Source organism: Semicossyphus pulcher, unplaced genomic scaffold, assembly GCF_022749685.1.
Source record: "Semicossyphus pulcher isolate SPU_LCO1_2020_fin unplaced genomic scaffold, fSemPul1.0.p SCAF_22, whole genome shotgun sequence".
NCBI classification, from domain to species: domain Eukaryota; kingdom Metazoa; phylum Chordata; class Actinopteri; order Labriformes; family Labridae; genus Semicossyphus; species Semicossyphus pulcher.
In genome coordinates, this window is record NW_027211696.1 from 16,141,555 (window position 1) to 16,163,294 (window position 21,740).

At 42.1% G+C, this 21,740-nt stretch overlaps 1 protein-coding gene across 1 annotated transcript; it reads left to right on the plus strand.

Moving 5' to 3' along the window:
* The first annotated feature begins 925 nt into the window (after positions 1 to 925).
* agpat2 (1-acylglycerol-3-phosphate O-acyltransferase 2 (lysophosphatidic acid acyltransferase, beta)) lies at positions 926 to 19,983 on the plus strand. The gene is made up of 6 exons (XM_069673449.1): positions 926 to 1,199; positions 11,836 to 11,969; positions 15,990 to 16,165; positions 16,358 to 16,453; positions 19,442 to 19,514; positions 19,631 to 19,983. Exons 1-6 carry the CDS (start codon positions 1,024 to 1,026, stop codon positions 19,786 to 19,788), a joined length of 813 nt encoding a protein of 270 aa, XP_069529550.1. The 5' UTR covers positions 926 to 1,023; the 3' UTR covers positions 19,789 to 19,983.
* The last annotated feature ends 1,757 nt before the right edge of the window (positions 19,984 to 21,740 follow it).

Here is a 21,740-nt window from a genome sequence, read left to right on the forward strand (position 1 = left end):
AGACTAAAAAAGGTGCACACATTTAGTTCTCTTCAGGTCTGAAACAGGAAATGTAAAAACCCTGCCCCCAGGCACTCGCCCCTCCCCCCAAATCTGGCCCTTTTGAAGGAGTATTTGAAAAGGCCTGCCTGTGGTGAAGAGTGACAGTATTTGTGTTTAGGAATGAAAAACTTTTATTGTGGAGTGTTTAAGTTACTCAGATTTTCAAGACCTTTACAACCTGGGTTCTCATAGTATAAAATACCACAGATAAAAAGTATAAACAAAGTTAGATGTTCAAAAATGATAAGCGTGTACTATCAAGTTTTAACCAATACTGTAAGTGGAGGGACTTTAGAAGAGTTAAATTAATAAAAGGTCAAATGCAACATTGTATTGATAAAACAACACCCTACTTTTCTTCTAAAATTAAAAACGGTGCAAACATTTAAATATCCTCACGTCTGATCAGGACATGTAAATGCCCCGCCCCAAGGCACTTTACTTTTCACAAATCTGGCCCTTTGAAAAGAGATGCCTGTGGTGGAGAGTGACAGTATGTCTGTTTATGAATGAAAAACTTTGCTTGTGGAGTGTTAAAGTTACTCACATTTTCAAGACATTTAGCATCTGTGTGTCTACAGTATAACATCCCTAAGATGAAAAGTATAAATAAAGTTAGATGTTCAAAAGTGATAAGCGTGTACTTACAGAATTGTTAGCCTGTAGCTTGTGACATCAGAACAGAGTGGTCCAGCAACCGGAAGTAGAAAAAAATACAACCGATGACGACTTGACTCCACCTCATGATGCCATTTAGCAACAGATGAGCAACGTTTCATGTTCATTTTAGGCAGCCTGAGACACGTATTGCCAACGCCAGGGTCGCTATAAGGGAATACTTCTGACTGTGTAATGTGTGTCAGGGTCGCGGTGTTTTCCGTCTCCCTTGCACCGTAGGGGGGCAGTGTTTTTAAGGGGCTTTCTGAACCCAAAACCCGCGTGTGTTATCGCTGGCAGTGAGTTTCCCTGGTGGGTATCGCTATGGAGGTGCTATGGATGGTACCGCTGCTGCTGATTCCGCTCCTGATGTGGACCAGCAGCACGTTTGTTTTTTATTTCAAAAAGTGCTTTTACGTCGCCTGGATGATGTGCTTGGCCCTGATTACAATTCCTATGTGTATACTGAAAAGTGGAGGCAGAGACGTTGAGAACATGAGGTGAGTTTGTTTGCATAATAAATGTCGCTCGCAGCTTCGTCTGACAGCTAGCCGACGTTAGCATGCTAGCTGGCTGGCCGTTAGCAGCCGTTAGTTCATATTAAACATTCAGATTTCACTTGCTAGTAACGTTACCGGTATTTTTGTAGCTCGGAGCTATGTTAACACAACAACACTGTAGCGCCACAGAGCGTACAGTCCACCAGATTTGCCTGACATTTAAAAAGATTTTAATTTGATACATTTTGCATTTTTAATCATACATATGCTAACATTAGCCCTCTTGACACATTGGCAGAAGGAACGTGTTGACGTCAGCTGAAAACGAGAGTGTTAACGTTTAACGGTACGTTCACGTGTAGTGCTCCGCGAACCAAGTCGGGGCATGTTTCTGACTATTCCCAAACAATACCAGCCTTTGATAACGATAATTGTAATTATAATATATTATGTAAGAAAGTCTGCTAACTCCCTCCAGTTAAATGCCTGACGTTTAAAAGTTACACGAAGTGAGCACATACACAGCTGCTTATTCTAAGTAATGGTAGATGGCTAAATCAGTTCCATATTTGTTATAAGGCAATTTAGGGCTGGGCGATATGACCAAAATCCTTTATCACGATATAGGATTTCTTATCTCGATATCACAATATAGCATGTTTTCTAGTAATTTAACAAATAATTAGTCCATATGAAATAACCACATGGTAAAGCCTATGTGTGGATAATCCTGAGTGAATTGAAAGCTTGACAAATAAAAAGTACTGAGTTTCCGTTTTCGCTTTGGCTGGGCCAGTTCAGCCACTGGTTTTGTGACAACACGATATATACTATATAGAAAAACACATATGATAGACATTTTCATATTGTTTTGACCATATATATTGTTCCCAGCCCTAGTTCTGATTTAAGAGCTACTTATTCTAAGTAATGCTGGCTAGCTAAATCACTTCTACATTTGTTATAATGCAAGTGATGCATGTGTAGCAAAGCAATATCCACTGAGTTGTCAGGATGTGTGTCTTTAAAGTACACCTTTGAACTCTAAATATGTTATCCAGCTCAACAGCCCTGCAATAAATCCTATCTTTATGAAGCCATTAACACTTAAAGTACCTTAATTCTATTAGTACTGTAATAGTCATAGTGGTTATTGTGTGCGCTCATACATTGTTTGCATATAATTTCAATAACCAATTTAAATTCTAAAAATAGATGAATCTGTTAGTTTAGGGAATGCAATAGCCTCAGAAGAAGTAATAATAGACATCAGGACACATCGACCACAACTACAGAACCTGCAAATATGAGATTCAATTAGATCATACCTAATGTTCTCTTTGCGTATGAAAAACGAAATGACTCTGGGTTGTAAGGTAGGATAGAATAACTTGTAAGTTTTTAATGCATGCTGTCAATATGACTTATTGAAGTTCAAGGTGGAAATACAAAGAAGTCTCATGTGTTTTTTAGTTTGAATAAAAAACAATGTTTGAGTAAAATGAACCCACATTTAGGAAAGTCTGGGTCCTATAGTTTCGTGGGTTTTATTCCAACAAAGTTATTCGAGTTAATGTTCAGTTTTCAGTTCTGGATTCAGAAGATAACCTAGTGGTGGTTTCTCAGATCTTAGTCACCTTTAATAACAGATGTTTGAGTCTGATATTTGGATAAACTACAGATTTAAACCAGACTTAAACAACAACAACTACTCTGGTTTGGATATTGGCTCTGTAACAATGACCCATTGACCTTACCACTGGAGGAAATATGTTATTTTATACTCAGCACACACACTGACCAGGTCAACTGATACCTGTCAGGATAGAAATGTAGTACGCCGCCTTCAGTGTCAGTGTCCGTTCTGCAGCAGGGGGGGGGGGGGGGGATTTCTGTTGTAGTGGTTAAACTTAGACGGTGAGGACAGATTGCTGGGCTCAAACGACTGCATTCCAGTAATTACCTTGAAGAGAAAGATGCCAGATGGTAAGAAGTTCCCCCTGGTTAGTTATCAGGCCCATCCTCAGTGCAAACTCACGGCCTTGATGTGCTGACAGCGGCCCTGTCACTTACAACAGCAGACCGTACTGCCTCACTGCACTAGGAATAACTGTTTCGCAGTCATGTTAGCCATGGTGGTGGTGTCATATGGCACCAGTGTACCGTGCTGTCAGCTCAGAGGTTATCTGGACCTGTTGACTGTGACAAAGCGGCTGAAGCAGGGGTCAGACCTTGTGAATGGGGAAGTGAATGGGGTTTTACACACTCGCCAGCGCTGGCAAAAAGAGCTCTGTGATTCATCAAGGACAGAGCAGTCTGTCACAGACATTTGCGGGTGCACAAAGGACTCAATTCTGGAGTTGACTACTTGCTACACAGCTGACATAGAGGTCCGGAATGTCGCACAGTAAAACTATGTAGAGATAGAACAGGCCTCAACAGTGGAAAGCATTTGTGGAACTCATCTGTTCTATCTTTATCTGTATTTGACTTGCATATCCTGAAACGCTCTAGTTGGACTTTAAATGGTTATGAAACTGGTTCAGTGTTACACTGCTGTCTCTGTATGACCTACAAAAGCAAAAAATCAGACCACCAGTTTGACGCCTAACTATTTCTAGAGAGGTTATTATTGGTGCCTGTCACTGGGTCACATTCCAACGAAGCAATTTAAAGCACGCAGACTGAAGAACCTTTGTTTACATTTTTACCTGCAGAGATTTGCAGTAAGTAGTAAATCAGAGAGTTACAATAAAGCGTGAGAGGATTTCTCTCCATGTAATTCTACATTATGCATGTACTTTGCAGGATCAACAAAGAGTTAAACGGAGAGAATCACTAAAGAAATGAACATTGTTAAAGAGCATGGGCGACAACACGAGTGAACTTTGGTCAGAAACCAATCCTGACTTTGCCCTCTTCCTCCGAGACGGCTAGCCTCTATAATATGTTAATTTATGAAAAACGTTGCGAGAATCTGCTGTGTACAGTTCATTGAGGCCACGGCATACATTACTTTAAATCAACTTTCTCGTAACATAACATTCACATTAAGGCTGTCACTTTTTAATCGGAATTCAATACATCGTTTGAACCTGGTGAAATATTAATAGTTCGAACTGATGCGATCGAATTCAAAATTGAAGCGAAGCAGATAACGCTTGCCCACGAACAAATTAGTAATCTGCTGTCCAGCAGCAGTCCCAGAATGCTATCACATGTAAAGTCGTGTGCCTTGTATTCCAACAGATGGCTATAATACTCTGCCTGCTACAAACCAATGGAGGAAACTAACGAGCCGTTGTTAACCTTTCCTGCTTCACCGTCCCGACCGCAGTCCGTAATCACTGAGGAGAGTTCTTGTCCGGCTCAAGGGCCGAAGCTGTAGCTAGCTTCAGCTAGCGGGGCTAACTCCCGTTACTTTAGTACGCCAGCAGCACGCAGCAAGAAAGACACAGGAGCGCAGCTTGAGGAGTCGTAGGCTTTATTATGCACGAACACAGCCTAAACCAGCTGTTGTTTAAACAGCTCTTTTCTCTGCCTTTCTGCTGCTCTGGGCCCCGACACTTCTCGTAACTCTCACACACGCTTCTAGTATCAGACGTACTAAACCGTGAACAGTAGCAAAACAAAGTTTACAAAGTTCCTCTGTTGTCATGTTACAGTTTTTAATCTTACATATCGACATGTAGACACATTATGCATCCTTCAAACCGCTGTGTCCAAAAAGGAAAGTAGAATAAAAAAGTAGTTGCGTCTTTTATTTTCTGCCGCCAAGATCAACACAATTTAAAAGTTCCCCCCAGCTGATTTAATTTCTTAGTGTTTAGACGCATAGTTTCACCTGTCACGTAATTGAACGGCTACTTTTGGCTGCAACTTTAATTATCCGGTCGGATCTCATGACACCAGATAAAAGACCGAGGCTTCGTTTTCTCTCTTGAGCTCAGGTTCCGTACTTTGTGATGTCTGTTATCACCAGTGGGAGACGACCAGCGTTTCTGTCTGTTTACTGACCAATCAGTAATGTCACTCAGACCAGTCAGAGTGACTGAGCTCTGAAGCCTTGATAGTTAAACTACTCATTGTCTTGTCCCTGCCTTTATTAATGAATGGATCCTCTTCTATGTCATGCTGTTCCTTTGACCCTGCCCATGTCTTTGTTTGTTGGTAAAGGATAGCAGGTCATGCTCACCTTTTATCATGAGCAGCCGGGTTGTATTGAATCTACGCTGGTGTGTTGTTTCAGCCTAAATGCTCTTATTCAGTGGAAAGGTCATAAAAAAGAATCCAACCAAGGCTGTTTATTCCCCTTGAACAGTCTTACAATTGCTGCAACACTGGTTGAGTTATTGCATAACCAGTTGCTTTTGCACAGGACTGAGTGTGCTATCACCGGACTGCTCTGTTGCAAGATAAACCAAAGTCTGTATTCCAGTTTAAAGGTTAAAGGGGTTTTACCGTAGTAAACTACAGTCCAAGGCAAGCGTAGCTTGAAGTGAGCCAGCAGTGAGAGATGATGAGTTAAACAGCTTCTTCCTGTCTGTGATTATTAGAGCAGTGTGAGCTTTATCTTTTCATGTAGTCGTTAAAATCACTTTGATTGGAGGAGCAAAAAATTGCTCTGCTGGTTTATCATCAAACCCACAGGGAAAAAATGTATGCTTTGCAGGAGGGAAATGGTAAAAGTAGTGAGTCAATGTATGATTCAATATCCCAAATATTTCCCAAGGCTTTAGCTCTGGTGTGCAAAAGATTGATTACCAATTTTCCACCAAAAATTAGCGTGTAGACGTGGGTTTTTCAGACCCAGAAGGACCTGCTAATAAATGTTTATTGTCTCTGTTCCCACCGCCAGTGGAGTGTACTCCTTCCGTTCCCTTTCGGCTGCTTCACCGCATGACATCACATTTGTGCCGGAAACAGGGTTAGCAAACAAAGAACTTGCATTATACTCTTTGGTAAGCAGCATGGAGGCCAGTGAAGATGTTACGGCGGTTAGGTCTTTACTGTATCTATTACTCATTCAGTCTGTGTATCAAACTCGGCTCCAGCAAATTTGGAACGATTTCGAGCGCTGCTTGGACGGAGACGGGCGGAATTTGTAGCTGTGCGTTTCATAGCATCGCATGGGAAAGGGAGAGAGATTAGCGTGTCGACCCGGGTTTTGTGTTCCCATCAATGCCGATTGTAGCCTGTCCCACTTAGCAAAAAAGCCGGGTGTTAGCGGGTTTTTTGACCAGTGTGAAAGGGGCTCAAGTTTGATTTAATTTTGTAATTTTTCCACTACTTCAGGCTTATTCTTCACCTGACATGATGTATTTTTGATTTTGCATATGTTTACATTCGGGCCACCAAAAATCTACTTTTGAGAACAAAGTTTAGGCTCTTTTTAGCTTAAAAACATAACTCCTAAACTTTTTACTATATTGGAAGAGACACAAAAGGCACATGAAGTTTCTTTTATCAACCCAGAGTGTCTGTTGTAAACTTGGTTTCCCTTCCCTGTTTAACCTTTTACCTTCCATACTTACTTTACTTTAAGCAAGTCTAAAAAAAAATAATAATTTCCAGAGGTTGCAATTGATTAGATTATAAATGATCAGATCAAGAAGGATGTGTTTCATTTGAGTCATAAAAGCCTCACCAGACCAAACAGTGGCAGATAAAACTGCAAATCCCTGCTGCCCTCAAACAGCACTTAAGCTGCCTCTCCAAAAGAGTGTTTATGTTCAGTAAACGCTCTCTTTTGTCTCTCCATTCTCAGAGGATGGCTAATAAAACAATCAGCACTACCATCAGCATGTAATAAAGGCTATTAAAAGGTTCTAATGGGCTTTTCTGTTTTAAATCCTCTGCTTATAATGAGCAAAGCCACAGTGAGTTACCACAGCAAGGCCACTGGTCGTTACGTTTCCTTTCCTGTGGAACAAAATGTGGGAATTGATGATTTGAAATGTTTGATTATGATATCATTTGGCACTGCCGATAAACATGGAGCCAGTTATTAGGGTATGAGGCATTTTTTAAAAGGAGGGCACATAAGGACAACAAGAGGAGGAGGAGGAAGTCCTAGAGGGGATATGATTCACCGATGAGGAAGGGAAACATGAGGTATGTTTTTTTGAAGTGATGATTTCTCTGGCTGACACAGAAGATGAGGAGTGACTCTGTTGTTTTCCCTGTCAGGGAAGGTCATGAATTCGGTGGTGTAGCAGAAGGCAGTTTTGGTGTGATGCACAGAAAAAACGAGCTCATTTGTTATCCAGATTTTGTGGTCAGGTTTTTGCAAAGGAAAATTCTGCAGATTAGGAGAGTGAGCTGAGACGAGGGCTGCACAATTACTCACAGTTTCATCTTTGTCTTTATAATTTAATTTGCACCAAACGCATCGCAAATGTCTGAATTTATCGCAATAAATGAGAAGTTATTTTATGATGACAAGCCGCGCTTTCTCACTAAGCATGTGGAAGTTATAACTATTGGATGGAGCCCTGGGTATATTGGCCATGCTTTCACACCATGTTGATGCGACAACATGAAGCCTGAGCTAGCTTTCAGCTACGCTCAGATTACTTTAAAAAAAAAAAGCAGCTTTTTGGATTTATTTTAAATTCAGGGGGGAAAAATGTGACATGCAAAACAGCAGACAGTAATTGTGAGTTATGGCTAATATGCACTAATTATTTATCGCACTTCGTATGGTTATCAATATTTTGTGAAATATTTTGTCAATCAGTGTTGTTGCTTTAAGGTTTGATTGTTTGCTCACCTACAGGCTTTCTCAGAGTTGGATTTATTTGCATGCTTTTGTTTAAGTTTGCTTTCGGGCGTTTCCCCTTTGAGGAGTGATACATGCACCAAATGTCCTCTGGCTGAACGTTGAGGCATCGATGTTGGAGCTAATTTGTAGCACTTTAATCATTATACTTTACTTGCTTTATGAGGCATTCCAAAAAGTGATTTTTCTATCAGGATCACTGCATGTCCCATCCTACATCAGACCTGTGCCAGAGAACTTTCTTTTAAAAGACCAGCTCCAATCATGTTTGTTATAAAGTGATCTGCTTGAAGTAATAAATCGTGTCTGATATGTTTTATCTGCAAAAAACTCCAGAATATGCATAGGCCCCGCCCACTGTGGACTACATTTCTCCTTTCGTAAGATTAACGCCGAAAACAAAACACGTCTCTGCCATCATTTAGTGGCAATTTGTGAAACTTAGCTAGCTTAAAATGTAGTAATTAGTAGTAGTAACGATAACGTTAGCAGTCAGTAGTGAGTTTGCAAAAATTACGATGACGGTTTCAGCTGGAAGTGGTTGCCATAGGTTGCATATAATGATATGCAAATCATCACCCCGTCCATTAACGGGATTGGCTCCTTAGGTTTGTGACGTCTCAAACCTGCCAATGTGAAAACGTGTTGTTCAGCCTGTCCTTGGTACACTGCAGTTTAAAAGCCGACAGGCCCAGCCATGGAGATGACTGCTGATGTTGTCCCTGATATGTCTTGTAGCACATGAAGAACACCACATGGAGATGTTTACAAGGTTAAACACTGGATTGATGCTGGATTTAAACAGTTTTTAATAAACATATCAAGTTTTCCAGCTCCGACATTCAGGTTCATTGAAGGCCAGAAAGTTTCCTTCTGTTTTTAGTCAAGTAGGCTGTTCAGCCTTCCTGGTCTGCGCTCAGATTTTGTGTCCAGCAAACCTCAAAAATGTTTTCAGTTTGTGTTTAGTGCTCCCTCAGTGTGAGCTTTGTGTGCACGACAAGGCTAGATTGAGTGTTTTTTTCATGCTTTCCAGATTTGCAAAGCAGTCTTCATATTCTTCACAATATACTTCATATTGTCCTTAATCTCACAAATGTATCTACAGATTAAGTACTGCTTGGGAGAGCAGGGTTACAGCAGTTTGGTCAAATGTTGTCACTGCTATGCTGTTTTTGGCACTGATAGGGAGAAGAGGCGAGTCCTGTCCTGATGGAGTGATGATCAGATAATGGCTGGGAGTGGAGCGATAAGGAGGTGCTTGTGGTGTGGCCTTGTTCTGACATTAAATGCTGTCTCTCCAGCCTTGCACGCCAACAAGGGATCTTAGACATACATTAAATTGGCAGCCGTACTCTGTGTGTTTTAGGCGAGACAGTGTTATAGTAGGCTTTTAAAATGGTTATGGAGGCCAGAGTAAAATATCATAGTCGTGAGTGCTTGTTGAGGCTCATAATTGATGGAATGAAAAGCATGGGGGCTTACATAATCACGTTATTACACAAGTCTCATCCTGACGCTGCTTGTTAAAGAGCACATTGATACTTCTCCAAGTGGGGCCAGAGGTCAGCTCGGACATGTCTTCACAGAGTTCAATAAAAGCTGTTATCTTATGTGTCACTACAAAGGTTGAATCCCAGAAGATAAACTCTGAACTTAGAACAGTTTATGTCTTCATCCTGAATATGAAACTGAATCAAGGCATTAATAAAAGTTAAAGGCTTAATATGCGACATTTTATCCATTAAAGTCGAGCTGAAACGGCATTTTGAGAGTATCTAGCTTCCGTATCGTGACGTATTTCCGAGTGAAACAGGATGTGAAGGTGGGACATATCATTAGAGGGATTTGATTTGATCGTTGAGAAGTGGGCGTAGACAGACGTTCTCCACAGCGCAGTGGCTAGCTAACTGACCGAGCGTTCTTGGTGCTCTGCGGCTAAATGTTGCAGATTGATTGACAGGTGGATGTCATGATATTATTGGTTGAAATTGGTTGGTACTAGCTTAAGTAAGCACACGTGATATTTAGTTTTACAGGAAGAAAAAATGATCGGAGAAGGATCGGATTTTCTGTATTTTTTTTGGCCTGTATTGTCAAATAGATGCACAATATTTCCGAGGATGTGATCTAAAAGAATTAAATGACATTTTTCATTTCACCTCGACTTTAATATATCATAAATAAAGTAGCCCATGTCCAATGTAAATATATCCTCGAAAAATAACTTCCTTAAAAGAGAGTGAAGCCAAACTCCCTCTGTGTTTGTTACTGTCAGCTCTTTGCTTACATGGACGGGATGGCTCCGCATTCCCGTTTCGTGCGAGTTCATGTACGCGTACTAGAGTAACATTAGGGACGATAACTAACTCACCGATCATGTGAATGTTATAATAGTGTTCTGTTGGTTATATCAGGCCCATTTTGTGTCATTAACCATGCTAGCGGGTGGGTTGTAGCAACATGCATAGTAAACCCGAGTGTGCTAACGTTAGCCCGCAGCGCTACAATGCTGGGTGCGCTCTGTTGCAGCTCGAGCTGTAACATGCATTCTGCCTAGATGAGCCTGTACAGGCCTACCAACTAATTCCAATTGTTTGCTCTGTTATAATTATCTTCAATTGCCGCTACATAGTCGAACAGAACACTTAGAAATGTCTCCGAAACGGTACGGCAGAATAGGCCAGGCAGGTTTTAGGATGGGGGAGGTGGAGCGTTTGTTGTGGTTTCATGCTGGTGCTCGAGTGCGACATCTAACGCACGTAAAAGTCTCATATCAAACCTCAACACAGATAGAAGAGTTGAACATATAGCTTAAAACTAAAAATGAATAGACCTAAGCTTTAAGATGAATATTTGACCTAGATTTTTAGGTGGTCAAAAATACCATAAATTGCTGCTAATGTGGCTTAATGATTGCTAGATGCATTGCTTGTTAGCATGTTAACAGCTTTATTAGCTGGAAATAATATTGGAAGTTACAAGGGTTTTTTTCTGCCCCCTGCTGCCCAAAAGAAGCAATGATTGCAGCTGTAATATATTCCAGTTTAAAGTTATGGAGGAGTAAGTGCTTCAAAAGGTGTAATTGATTAATTCATCAGTTGAGCATTAGTAGCCTTTTTTTTTTGTTGACAATTTATAGACATACAATTAACCAAGAAAATAATCAGCTGTAGACTTAATTGTCCTCAGCCCATATGTCTATATCATATGTTTATATTCATTATATGTAACTGTAGATATCGCAAAATGGATTGAACATGTTTGAGCAAGTATTTAGAAAAGGAGACGCTCTGCATTTAAGTGGAAGTGGACTGAAACCAAGTCCTTCCTCTCAACTCAACTTCTGTTGAATTTCCTCCCACACTTGAAAGTGAACTCTCAGACAAATAAAAGTTTTTTTTAGAGATTTGAAGCTGATAAATCCCCAGATTGTAAACATGAAATTGAGTTAGGGAGTCAAAGCTTTGATGTAGTTGTTTTTGTTTTCCTCAGAGGCAGACAGATGGTCGGACAAAGCTTTCTCAAAGCTTATTGGAGCGTTGTATTTAACTTCAGGCCATTATTTAGCCAACCAAGAAACAAACAGCACTAATAGGGATGCTGTACACAATCTACCAGATGTCTTTTATTATGACTTTAATGTCTTATTGAGGTCGTATCTTTAACATCTGAGCTGGCAATATTACAATGAACTACATTACCATAGTGTATATATAAGGCTTTATACGTACCACTGTTTCCTCCAACCTTCTGACCAAGGATTCATGTAAATAATATACAGCCTACACACTGCACTCACATGACTGAATGCTTCCCTTTACTTACTCAGGACTTTCTCTAACCTTCTCCCCTCAGGATTATCCGCTCCATCGTCCGTCATGTGAAGTATTTCCTGGGCCTTCGGTTTGAAGTGAGCGGCTGGGAGCATCTGCAGACAGAGGGACCCTACGTCATCATCTCCAACCACCAGAGCTCCCTGGATGTTTTGGGTTAGTATTGTACTACCAGACTTGAGACATTGATTGTAGGGAGGCTATATACTGGCTTTTGCCAGTATCGGATATGCAGATATTTTCCAACACATTTTGGCTGAATGTCGATGTATGCAAGTATTTTTTTCACCTTATTAAGAGATCAAATCTCTCCTCTAGAGCAATTTTTATGCCTCCTCTTATCCTGGTGATGACCCATGGACAGATGGAAAAAAGTGAAACGGACATTAAAGAGACAAAATGACTTAAAGGAACATACAGTATTGCATCATAGTGTGAATGGCAATAGATAATCTGAATAGGCATCGGCTGCTGTCACATGAGCATAAATAAAGTGGCATCTTATCCACCAATGACTGTCAACCAACGAGTCTGGTTCAATGACTATATAAAGATGGACGGTGCGTCTCCATCTACTCTCGTTGTACGAATATGATGCCAAAATAACCCCCGTGATAGGCGCTGCCATCTTGCAATGGGGACTTCATTTGGAGCCAGAGACTGTGCAGTAGAGCTCGGCGAGTGAAGTGGCCAGAGTTGAGCTGTAGAGATTGCTGGGTGGAGCCGCCGTAGCCACTTCCGCTAACCCAAACACACACTTAACTTGCCGATAAAACAGCCAGGATCCCGCACGCTGGTGTGTTTAACAGCAGAACAGCTTCTCTGTGTTGGTCTGAGGTTAACGTTCACAGGTATGGAAACTTCAATGACTGTAGTGATTGTTTTAGTTACGTTTCCACTCGGGGATCGTCCTCCGCTCTGCTCACCCGGAACTGATCGGCTGCAGGAGCCGGATTTGTCAACAGAGCTGTCAATCATCATTTTGACAGCATCAAATAACTAATTAAAAATAAACTTGTCAGAAAAATGAACACTTGGATGTAAATCAGCATGATAAGAACTAACTATAATGACAGAAACCATGTTTGAGAAACATTTATCGGGCGTGTATTTTGATTTTATAGTTTGACTCATGTCCCATCTGTTATCATGGAGGAGGCGGGCTTTATGACCTATACTGCAGCCAGTCAGCAGGGGGCGCCCAAAATGTTTTGGCTTCACTTTGAGGGAGCTGTCATGTCGTCCATCTTTTTATACAGTCTATGGTGCTGACGTCTGTATTCTGTTGACCTTGGCCTCATCATTGCACTATTTGATTGCGGCTTTGATTCTGTTTTGCAATACCAACTGTGAATAGTTGTGCAAGATGGTTGTCCAAATGGCAGCTCTTGATTTTGTAAGTTAATGTTTATTTTTGTCTCAGCTTAAATAAAATCAGATTTAGCAGAGAAGAACTAGTTGTACTTTCTGCAGTTCCCTCTGAGCTACTTGACACCAGATTTGATGCACTCTGGGAGTGCTCTGGACACTTCAGTGGAAGGAGCAGCACTCTGCAGTGGGTTCAGAGTTGCAGATGAAAGAAGTGTTCTTTTGCGCTGGTTAAGTTCCGACGGAGGGGATTTCTGACTCTGCTCTCGAGTATACACGTGTCAAATCTTCACTCCCTGGCCAGTAAAGTGGACACGCCGGTACTGCTCGATGGAACTAACAAGAATTATTCCGTCTCCGCTGACCTGTGCTTTATGAAAACCTGGCAAGGGGAATCTTTCCTGGACAGTGTGCATTTCAAAGCTTCCAGGGAAAACATGTGGGAGGCAGAGACGTCTTTTTCTTCTTCCATCACACCTGCTGCTCGTGTGAGCACGATCCTATAACACCTAAATGACCAGATTACCAGAGCAGAGCCTGTCTGCTCTCCAAAATAGGGTCCTGACCCGGATGAGCTCACAGGAAAGCGTCCCCTCAGACAGTAGAGAATTAACAACCTGCCTATTACCTGAATGTATTTTACGGCTTTCAGCCAATGGGAACAGGAATTAAATTTTTAAAACTTTTTTAAACTCTGCTGCAGCTGGTAGTGACTGAGTATGTCTCTTTAACAAAGTGTTTATGAACCGCACTCACGCCTCATACTTGATCCTCTGTCTGACAGCAGAAACATTAACATCACAACAACTATCTGGTGAATTTGGCTGCATTGTGTTAGCGATCACAGAGAGCAGGGTTGGGTTTGGCAGCTGCGGCGCAGACGGATCCTGTATGTGCTGGCCGTTAGATACAGATAGTTTGGGTCTCCCACCAAACGATTCATGTCCTGACTCAAATAAAAAACCAGGACTGCTGAAGACATCATTGCATCATTGGTTCCAACCTCTCCACCCTCCAGGACTTACTACTTCTATTCAGCACAGGAGAGTTGGCACAGGCCGCTCAAACTCGGCCTTCAGTTTATTTGAACAAAATAACGAGGCCTGTCAGGTGTGTCACATCCGGACTTTGAACTTAAAAGAAGAAACACCTTCTAGTTTTGGTTGATAGGACGTATTGCAGTGTAGGTAAGCAGCAGGAAACGATGCAGTTTGTAGTTTTGATTTGGCAAAGGCAGTCATAGAATAACATGTAACGAACCCATGCATCAATGTTCTCCAAGAACCCGGTCTGCACCGTGTAGGAAGGTTTAATTCTTGTTTCATCCACTTGATCTTTTGATCCAGTTTTTGTCTCTTGAATTGCCCGTGTGCGGCCGGTCTTTAAGCATTGCCTAACTGCTCTTGCTCTTAAATCTTAGTCATTATCTTCACTTTAAGGACACCAGCTTACTCGAGCTGTGTTTTCTCTCCATCAGTGCCCAGTAGAGAGTGTTTTTCAGCGCCGGTGAGTGATGAGGGCAGGCTCCAGGCCAGGGTAGTGACAGCTGTGGGAGAGATGGGCATCTAATTAGAGCTGAGGAAACTCAGCAGGAGTCTGATTTGGCGTCCAAGTTGCCATGCCAACTGCACACCCGGCCATGAATAGCTGCGCATCCCAGAGATGATGGGATGTAGCCAAGAGGAACTAAGATCCCTCACCTCCGCAGCTCGGGCCGGGTTTCAAGCACTCAGTCTGATTTCATTTGGTTCCGTTTGCTCTCTTTAGACCCACATGTAGTTACTCTGCAGCTTTCCGTCCGTTATCTCACACACTTCCCTGCTCTTATCTTGTGCGTGTGTGCACTGCTCTGTGTTCTGCACCAGCCGGCTTTGCACAATGGTTGATCAAACATGTCTGATTTCATCACATTCATTGAGATAGCTCTCATCGATAAAGTTAGATATCTTATGAAGCATCACGCGTGACATCAGCAGACTTTAAACCTGTATACTTTTCACAAGGCCGAAGAGATAAGATGGAAAGGCCAAAGCTCAATCCAGTCCCATGTTGGGACTTTGGACTTATTTTAACCCACCCCATTAGAGACATCGTATTTCAAAGTCACGCATTTAACAAGGACTCATTTTCTTCTCAAAATTTCAGTGGAAAAATGAAGTAAATAAATTGACAAAAAAGTCAGTTATGATAATTTAGGCTTGATAGCCAATGCTAAAGCAATAGGGGTGGGACAAAACATTCATACAGCAATATATCGTCGACCTGGCTCGTGCAATACAATTATCAGTGGGCTGGCACCAAATATCGCTATTTAAATCTACAAATATTTGGCGCTCTAAACAGATTTCCCTGCAATTTTGACTCATCGCATCACTACTTCATGACTCCTCGCCATGGTAACATGAACGGAAATTAATTGGCTGAAGAAGTTAATCAGATATCGTGATGTATCATATGATTGTCGTGCAATATATCAATTATTGCGGAATCACTGTGATATTATCGGAATCGTGGGCCACGTATCGCGTTGTGAGTTTCCCCGCAATTCCCACCCCTAAAAAGCAAACAAACAAGTTATATGAAAAGGAGCTTTATAATGTAAATCAGCCAACATCTTGTTTGTGTTTTCCTGTGCTGTTTTTTATGTGTGCTATAAAATAGGCGTATTCATTAATTGCGTCTTTTATGACATTTAAGTGCCAGACACGACTTTGGAGATGTAACTATTCAACCACGTTTTGGTGACACACATACTTCAGTGGTTCTCAGCAGCTCTGACTCACACAGCTTCCTGTCTGTGCTTCTCAGGCCTGATGGAGATCTTACCCGACCGCTGCACCATGATCGCCAAGAAGGAGCTGATCTACGCCGGCACAGTGGGTCTCATCTGCTGGCTGGGCGGCATCGTCTTCATCAACCGCAAGAAGACGAGCGACGCCAAGAGCGTCATGGCCGACGCTGCCAAAACCATGTTGGACGATCAGGTAAACTGGCTCCTGTCGACACAGAACGACAGTGTTATTAATGATAGATGATTTATCATGAAAGTGCCTGTTTGTTATCTGTGGTTTGTTTTTTCACTCTATCTGTCACAAGATTCTGTTTTCCGACACCTTCAGGATGACGTGATGATTAAATTGCTGTTTTTCCTCCCTGCTGTCCTTTGACCTCCACAGATTCGTCTGTGGGTGTTCCCGGAGGGAACGCGAAACCAGAGAGGGGACCTGCTGCCCTTCAAAAAAGGAGCTTTCCACCTGGCAGTGCAGGCACAAGTGAGTTATCTTTTTAAACTTCACTTTATTTTTAGGGTTTGTGTAAACTGAGAAGAGGAAGTGTAAGTTATCCTGCCCATATCCTCTCGAAACATGTGAATTAAATCAACATTTGGTGTGCTGTAACGCACACCCTCATCCTGTTTGTCCTGAGATGATTCTGGCTGATTTCCAGGAGACTTCTATCTCCTGAAAAAGAGAGAGAGTGGGGTAATGTTGCCGGCAATGTGCAGATTCTAGACACATGGGGGAGCTAGTAACCTTACATGGCACAAGGCAACATTATGATTTAACCATACCCAATGAGCAGATGATGGCATGCATAGATAGCTCTGAATCAGCCAGTTATTAGCAAGGAATGCCTGAAACAATAAGACGAGTGTGGTGGCCTCACACTGATATTTTGAGCTCTCTTATTGTGATATTTTGTTTCGCTTAACTCTGGAATTCTCCTCTGTTGTGTACGATGTGACTTTCTTCCAACTCCTAAGACAAAATGATTAGATGTAGATCAGAGGCGGCTCCCATCACACACTAATTGGCAGCTCAGCTGTGTTCGTTTATCAGCGGTACCTCCACATGCATGCAGGTGGGAGGTCTCTGATCGTGAGCTGATGCTTGCAGCACAAACCTGGGGGTCAGACAGGTGGAAGGAATTAAAAAAACATAGTTGAATGGGATCGTGCCAGAAACCGCATCGGGTTCACCCGCAGGCGAAGATGTTGGTTTGAATACGTGAGCCAATTTCTTGTTACTTGTTGCTGCTAAAGATTAATATCGGTTTGGATCAGAGCCCTGCTGCTCCTTATTAGCAAGCACACATTTTCTATATGGGCACTACAGTTCAGAGTCTGCCTCTATGTTGTACAAATAGTCCGTTGTTGAATTGTTGTGCATATGTTGGCAGAAAAACTTCATTTAAGGTCTTGAGAACACAATCTGCGTTTCCACTTGAGACTAATCCTGCGCGATCACAGACTATTTCCATCTCTGTGTGTTTTTGCTCCGGCTGAGTTATAGCTCAGCCTCTCCATTTGTGCCCAGATTGAGTGGAAGCGGGACAGCCCCCAGGGGGAGCCACGTTTGGCTCAGCCGGTCCTGTTGAAGGGCCACTCGGAGGGGTGGGGGTGGGTGTGGGGGGGCCTCCAGAGAGCAACTCGGCCTCTATTAGCTGCAGCGGGAGGAGATGGAGATTGCTGGTTGGTTCAGTCAAGCATCTCTGTCTGTCTGTTTGTTATAGTTTTGGTTGTTTGTATGGGAAGGGGAAAAATTGATACAACATAATATAGCAACATTTTGTGTGGCAATTTTATATCGATGAACAAAACGTTTTAATCTTTTAATTTTCTAAATATTATAATAATATTGAATATTTGAATTAAACTTATTTTCAGTCCACTAGGTTGTGCTTTGTGTTTGTTTGTTTTTGGTGAGGATATCAGTCTTCAGCCGGATTGGTAGGTTTTTATATGGAGCTGTCCCAAATACCTTGTGTTGGGCGTTAAAGCAACAGAAATTCAATTGTATTTGAAACTTCGCTATGGCGACGGGGGAAATTTCAGTCGCTTCTCCGTCGGATGCTTCTCCATCGTAATCCGTGGACAGGAGGAGCTCAATTTCCCGCTCTTGGTCAGTTTTATTCTGCTTTTGTTGGAGCCTTCGTGTAGTTTTTTGTTGGTTTTATGTCCAACACGCAGACGGCGTATCTTCATGCTGTTCTGCATCTATTATTGGCGTCAGTGTGTGTTGGCCCGGTTGGTTCAGCTTGCTTTATGTTTGATGGAGGATAATCTGCCTTGATGAGCTTGATGTTGAATGCCGACAAAGGAAGGCGAATAAATGGATCACAGGATCCAGAGATGGAACGGTGCATGGACTGTCTGTCCGTCCCATTCCTGTGAGCACGATATCTCAGAAACACCTTGAGGGAATTTCTTCAAATGTGGCACAAACTTCTACTTCGACTCAAAGATTAACTGGTTACATTTTGGTGGTCAAAGGTCAAAGGTCAAGGTCACTGTGACCTCATGTCCATCCCATTCTTGTAAACACAATATCTCAGGAATGCCTTGAAGGAATTTCTTCAAACGTGGCACAAACGTCTGCTTCGACTCAAGGATGAACTGATTACATTTTGGTGGTCAAAGGTCACTCTGACTACACACAACATGTTTTTGGCTCTAACTTGCTAATTTCTGTGTGACAAATGAAAAAAAAAAGGGTAAGATGATAAAGTGATAATATTTTATACCCAAAAGGTCAAAGGTCAACTTCACTGTGACAACATAATGTTCTGCAAAAACATTTTTCTGGCCATTATTGAACGCCATAACTCAGGAACAGAAGGGGAGATTGTTTTGAAGTCACTACAATGATTAAAGTTGGGTTATTATTTCAATAAGCTAATTCTTATTTATTGGGCTAATTGTTATTTTGGTGGGGTTAAAAGGGGGGGGGGGTTCAAATACTGATTTTTGTTGTCAGTGACCTTGGCAACAATTCGGGACAGCTCTAGTTTTATCCCTGCTGCAGGAAAAATGATTGAGTTAAAGAGTAAATAAAACAGATGTTGATTTTGGGGAGATAATTTGCAGTTGAAAAAAGGAAATAAATCACAATATCACTTCACCGAGCACATCGCAAAATGTTTTAAAATCTGGGGCGCTGCTTTGGCTCGGTTGGTGGGGTGGGCGCCTCCATGTTGCTGATCGCGGGTTCAACTCCCGGTCTGCCGATCATTTGGTGCGTGTCTTCCCCCACTCTCTCCTCCCCACTTCTCCCGTCTCACCTCAGCTGTCCTGTCATATAAAGGCAGAAAGCCAAGAAATAATCTTTAAAAAATGATTCCCACTCCTGCTTACTTCACAGAAAGACAGTTGTCAGACTTAAAGTTAGAAGTCAGACTCTTTTCGATCTGCTCAACCTGAACATTAAGATGAGTTATTATTTCAGCCTTTTTGATCTTTCCTTTTCCTCTCTTGTTTTCAGGTGCCCATCATCCCCATCGTTTTCTCCTCCTACAGCAGCTTCTACCTGCGGAAAGAAAAGCAGTTCAAATCGGGTAACTCAGCTTGATTGTCCTCGTTCCTCTCAGCCGGGAGCGCTCCTTTCTTCACCGTGTTTGATGTCTTTATCTGTATGCAAAGAGCTTGACGGTGGAGTGTTGTTTCTCCGCAGGGACCATCAGATTGAAGATCCTTCCAAAGATCGAGACAAAGGGGATGACGTCAGACGATGTTTCATCCCTCTCCGACAAATCCTTCAACCTGATGCGCTCTGCCTTCTTGGACGTCTCTGACTCCGTAACCCAGAGCAACGGGCCGTCGAGGCACTGAACGTTCACCATTTACTCCCACCTCTTCTCCCTCTCACCCCCACCCCCAGACCTCCCATGCTCTCCCCCTGGGTTGTCCCATTACCTGGCCAGGAAAAACAACATGACACAAGTCTCTTTGTCATGAAATCTCTTCTTGTCTAGTCGACGCCTGGTCTGGGCCGCCTCCGGCCTGACCTCACAGCACAGCCAGTCCCGACCCTCACTGTGTCTGCAGCAGCAGCAGCACCGCCGCAGCGCTGCCCTGCACCCTGTGAGCGGAGTGACGGACGGCAAGCCGAACAGTATGGATGTGTGTAGTTCTCCATGCATGCCTTTTTTTTTATGGCTCTGTCTGCCATCCTCGCTTTATTATTGTCTTACTTTAATATCGTCTTTACTTTATCAGCATTTTGTACTTTTTATTTGCAGCCTTTTTTCTCCGTCTGTTCAGCAGATAAATCCAGCAGACTTCATGTTTTCCTCTCATGCTGCTTCCTTTAGTTTTTCTTTAAACGCACACCTTCAAAGTACGCCATCTCCTTCCTTCCTCTCCTTTTAGAGTCTTCTCCCCCTTTCTGCATTCCAAGTTTCTTGCCTAAAGACAAAAGGAGCGGGGTCTCCACGAGCGGTGGAGGTGAGAGGTCGGCGCTGTTCGACCACAGACTCGTTTAGCTCTGTCGCTTTGAAACCAACTCTGTATCTTTGCTGGCAACTCGACGACTAGACGCTCCACGATATAAAACGAGCCGTTCAAGGGTTCAAGACACAGCTTAAAACAATAGCACCCGTCTGCACTGATTTACTGGACTCAAGTGGACGGATCAGTTATCAATGTTGTGCATTGTTGGTGTATCATTGTGCATTCTCTCTCTTGGAAACATTAGGAACAATCTGCGAGCAGCGAGTGTCCTCTCGCTGCGCTCTGCGTTTCTTGTTCTTTATTTATTTCTACATCAGGTAATCTTGTGTTTTTCTGAAGGGATGACCGGCTTTTGCTCCTCGGACAGAACTCTGAAGCGAACCTATTTAAGACGTGTCAAAAAGATGATTTCATATTGTGCAATGTCAAACTGTTTTATTAGCATTACTGCTCCAAAGTGCAAGCTACCTGCTGTGCCATGTTTCCAATGAAAGCTCATTATTATGCGTTATGATCTCTTATTCAACCACTGACTGATTTCACGTGATATCATTTCCCTTTTTTTAATGTTTTTTTTAAGTAGGGAAGGCGGTAAACTTTTGTAGACTTTCAGCCTTGATTTTATTTGTTCTAATTAATTTTACTAATTGACTAACAAACCTCAAAAGTCTACATCTCAGAAGAGTTTTCCCTATTTTTTATTTTTAAATATATAAAAGTGAATACTGTTTGAGTCGTGACGTTCACATACGTCACTTAACCTCGTAGGAGATTATTTAAAAAGTTGTGCAAATTTTGGCCTTAAGTTTGATTGATTTGTCGTTGTTGCACTTTGGATTGTTCCGCTGGTTCGCTGACGACGCGTTTACGCTCCGTGATGTGAACTGACAGTGACTTCTAACCAGGTAAAATTGACTGAACTGTTTTGTTTTACATCCAGGTCTTAAGTTTCACATTGCTCACTGCCTTCGCACGGTTTGCAAAGTCGATTATTTTGCCTCTTTCGCTCATCAAACCCCGTCTGAGAATGTATTTTAGCATTCAGGATATTTGTGTACAAATAAATGCATCTTAATGTTTTATTTTACGACATTGTTGTATTAAAGTGGGATGTTGTCTTGCTTACACTCGCCATTTAATCTAGGTAATGTATTTATTTGACCATTTAATGTTAAATTTAGACGGCACACAGTTATCAATACGTTGGTATTAAGCCTCTGTTTTGCTGGTTAAAGTTTTAATCTCGAAGATCTCAGTTTCGTTCACTTTGGCGGCACCTATGGCGATAAACGGTAATTGCGGGAGTACACTTCCCAGATATCCAGACAGTG

What these genes read in the sequence shown, in the direction of transcription:
- agpat2 (XM_069673449.1), top strand. Translation starts at nt 1,024, where the DNA reads ATGGAGGTGCTATGGATGGTACCGCTGCTGCTGATTCCGCTCCTGATG. An exon ending in GAGCTCCCTGGATGTTTTGG is followed by an intron (nt 11,970 to 15,989) that starts GTTAGTATTGTA and finishes TGTGCTTCTCAG; the next exon opens with GCCTGATGGAGATCTTACCC. An exon ending in ACCTGGCAGTGCAGGCACAA is followed by an intron (nt 16,454 to 19,441) that starts GTGAGTTATCTT and finishes TCTTGTTTTCAG; the next exon opens with GTGCCCATCATCCCCATCGT.